The sequence below is a fragment of the Nicotiana tabacum genome, chromosome 21 (genome assembly GCF_000715075.1).
Source record: "Nicotiana tabacum cultivar K326 chromosome 21, ASM71507v2, whole genome shotgun sequence".
NCBI classification, from domain to species: Eukaryota; Viridiplantae; Streptophyta; class Magnoliopsida; order Solanales; family Solanaceae; genus Nicotiana; species Nicotiana tabacum.
Window position 1 is genome coordinate 26,127,770 of NC_134100.1, and position 3,877 is coordinate 26,131,646.

Sequence of the window (3,877 nt, forward strand, 5' to 3'; positions counted from 1 at the left end):
TAAAATTATGGGCTGTATTTAAAAACTACTTGACCCTAATTTGTTAAAAACCTTTCAGAAATAGGAATTGTTGCCCACTTTAAAAACAATTCTTTGCCCTCAATTAGCATAAAAACTACTTGACCCTAATTTATTGAAAACCTTTCTGAATTAGGAACTGCTGCCCACTTTAAAAGCAATTTTTTGCCCTCAATTAGCATAAAAAGTACTGCTGCCCACTTTTCAATTTTTAAACCCCAAAGAAGCTAAATTGCATCAGGTTAGTACTAATTCTTTGTCTCTTTCGATGATAGTTTTTTATTAAGTACTTATACTTTTATTTTTTTTATTTCTTTATGAATAGAACTGTGAATCTACTTTGTAATTTGAATTTATAATTAATTTTTTGGTGTATTTAATGATTTTGGGAGTTAACGAAGTTGTTAATTATAAATTATTGTCGTGCTGATCAATCTACTATTCATCACTTGCTTAGCTCGATGAATAGTGATTGTCGTTTTCTGTAATAGACCAAGTTATTAGATAACAAAATTAAGAGTTTAAGTTATCTAGAAAAACAAATAAGAGTATTACAAAATTGTAGTAGTAATCTTTGAATAAAGTGGATACTTAAATTTTTGATTCAGAGAATTACAATGAAGAGATTCTATACTGCAACTTCCAAAATTCTAAATTCAAGTTCAACATCTCAAGATTTATCTAATTTGGAAGAAAGGACTAATGAGTCGGAACAAGAGCAACATCAACACAGTGAAAGAGTTAATTTAGACACGTTAGAAGTTGATCCCGGGGAAAGATTAACAATTCTAAAATATCATCCAAATGACCGTGATGCAATACGAAGAACATATCTTCAAAGAGGTGCTTTCCAACCTCGAGAGCACAAATTTCCTCAAAGAAATTTTTATGGTAAATTGTGTCCCTTTAATCCTCAATGGTTTTCTGAATATGGTTGGTTGAAGTATAGCGTAACAATAGATGCAGCTTTTTGCTTCTATTGTTATTTGTTTCAAGATGAATGCATCAAACAAGGGGGAGGAGATGTATTTTCAAGCGTAGGATTTACAAGTTGGAACAAGAAGTATAGATCTGATATGCATATTAGTGGACCCAATAGTATTCATAATCAGTCAAGAAAGAAAAGTAATGATTTGTTGAGACAAAAACAATTCATTCAAAGTGTACTTGCTAAACAATCTGATCAACAAAAGCTAGAATATCGGATTCGTTTAGAGGCTGCAGTTGATGTGATAAGATATCTTTTACACCAAGGATTATCATTTCGAGGACATCGTGAAGATTAATCATCTCTCAATAGAGGTAACTATGTTGAACTTCTTAGATGGTATACTAAAAGGTGTGATCGTGTTGCCGATGTATTTAAAAAAGCTCCAAAGAATAATCAATTGACTTCTCCATACATTCAAAAGGATATTATTACTGCATGTAAGATAGAAACAGTTAAATGTATCATTGAGGATTTAAATAATGATCACTTTTCCATATTAGTTGATGAATCTCGTGATGTGTCATGTAAGGAGCAAATGGCTATTATTTTGAGGTATGTTGATAGAAGGGGAAGTGTGATGGAGCGATTTATTGGTATTGTTCATGTTCGTGAAACTATTACTTTGTCTCTAAAGAATGGAATTATTGGTTTACTTGCTCAACATTCTTTAAGTCCATCTTCCATACGGGGACAATGTTACGATGGAGCAAGCAATATGCAAGGTGATATAAATGAGCTTAAAATCTTGATGCAAAAAGAAAGTAAAGGTGCCCATTCTATTCATTGTTTTGCTCATCAGCTTCAACTAACTCTTGTTGCAGTGTCTAAAAGATGTGATGAAGTGCAAGAACTTTTATTGGTTGTTTCCGATATCTTAAATATGGCGAGATCTTATTTCAAGCGTAGAGATGAACTTCGCGAATTTCAAGTGGAAGAAATTGAAGAAGCATTACGTAAAAGTGAGCTTGAAACTGGTAGGGGCTTAAATCAAGAATTAGGTCTTGCTAGAGCTAGAGATACTCGATGGGGTTCTCACTTCAAATCCTTTAACAATTTTATTCTTATGTTAGGCCCTATCATTGATGTACTTGATGCAATTGCTGTTAATGCACGTTTTGAAGAAAAGTGTAAGGCAAAGGGATACCTTAAAGCATGTTTAACATTTGAGATTGTCTTCATGTTGCATTTTATGCGCACTATTTTAGCAATCAAAAATGAGCTTAATGTTGCCTTTCAAAAGAAAGAGCAAGATATTGCAAATGCTATGATACTTGTTAGAGTGGAAAAAGATCGATTGCAACTTCTAAGAGAGAAAGGTTGGGCTTCACTTATTGATGAGGTATCTAAGTTTTGTATCAAATATGACATATTGATACCTAACTTTGATGAACCTTATGTTATCCTTAGAAGATCACGTCGTAGAGTTGCAGAGTACAATTTTTTTCATCACTACCATGCTGTAGTATTCTGTAAAATTATTGACTGGCAATTTCAAGAACTCAATAACCGCTTTGATGAGGTGACAACTGAATTGCTTCTTAGAGTTGCTTGCTTGAACCCAGTTAACTCTTTTTCAAGTTTTGACATTGAAAAGATATTGAGATTAGCGAAGCTATATACTGATGATTTTGATAAATATTCTATAGTTGACCTTCATTTTCAGCTTGAGAATTACATTGTTGATGTCAGAGATCATGACAACAGGTTTTTCGATCTTAAGGACTTGGTGATCTTTATAAGAAACTAGTAAAGACAAAGAAGCATGGGACTTATCCTCTTGTATTCCGGCTAGTGAAATTTGCTTTACTTTTTCCAGTTGTTACGGCTACGATTGAAAGAGCTTTCTCAGCAATGAAGTTGATTAAGACTGACTTGCGTAATCGAATGAATGATGAGCTTTTGAGTGGTTTTTTGGTGCCTTATATAGAAAAAGAAGTATTTAGTAATATTTCTAATGAGGCTATTATGGATACATTTCAAAACATGAAAACTCGTCGAGGAGAATTGTAGTTACGTGCTTAAATTGTGTTTCGTTAATATAATTTAAGTTGTCTTTTTAAAATATGATATATTATATTACAATAATTTATTCAATTGTTCACTCTATTAAATAGTGACACCGCTAATAAAAATCCTGCGTACGCCACTGCTGCTAAAGATGGAGTTGCAGAGGGTAGTTCCGGTATGAGAGAGAAAGTTTGATTGATAAAGGGACAATGAATCCCCATCAAGTGTTGGGCTGAATAATATATCAACTACCAGGACCATTACTTTGCTTAGTCAGTACTTTTGATTTTATTCTTTGGGCCCAATTTTGTATAGGACACGACCCGGTCCAATTTGTAACTAAAGTCATGTTTGACTATATACTTCAATAGATGATTCTAGAATGAGACCGAAAAATATAATAAGAAAATATCTTTCCTTCTTCTCTCTTTTCTCTCTCTCTCGATTAGATTTTCTTTCATTTTAAAATTGCTTCGATTGACTCCGTTAATGGAGTCTAGCATGGTATCAGAGCACTCCAATCGATCTGCCTTACTCAGAGCTTTTGTCTGATGGTAACCATCAAGTTTGGTTCACTGATTTCGTTCAGATCGAAGAATATTCTGTCAGAACCTTTTGGAGATTTCCTAAGTTTTCATTTGTTTCTGTTACACCCCATGTTTTCGTATGTTAGAGTATTCATAAGTCAATTGATGTAAGCTCAGAAATGAGATCAACTTTGAAAGTACGTAAAGTAAGTTAATTGCCACGACCCAAACTGGAGGGCCATGACTAGCACCCGACCATACTTGCCGAGAACCAACGTACATTTTATCTAACTTTCTTTATTATCTTTTAGGGTTGACAAGATCAATATAAATG

General features: G+C 33.4%; 2 protein-coding genes across 2 annotated transcripts; both read left to right on the forward strand.

Annotated features, from left to right (window-relative positions):
* The first annotated feature begins 635 nt into the window (after positions 1-635).
* LOC142175168 (uncharacterized) lies at positions 636-1,304 on the forward strand. The gene has a single exon (XM_075241747.1). It carries the CDS (start codon positions 636-638, stop codon positions 1,302-1,304), a length of 669 nt encoding a protein of 222 aa, XP_075097848.1.
* A 240-nt stretch (positions 1,305-1,544) lies between these two features.
* LOC107781054 (uncharacterized) lies at positions 1,545-2,756 on the forward strand. The gene has a single exon (XM_016601678.2). It carries the CDS (start codon positions 1,545-1,547, stop codon positions 2,754-2,756), a length of 1,212 nt encoding a protein of 403 aa, XP_016457164.2.
* Positions 2,757-3,877: the final 1,121 nt, after the last annotated feature.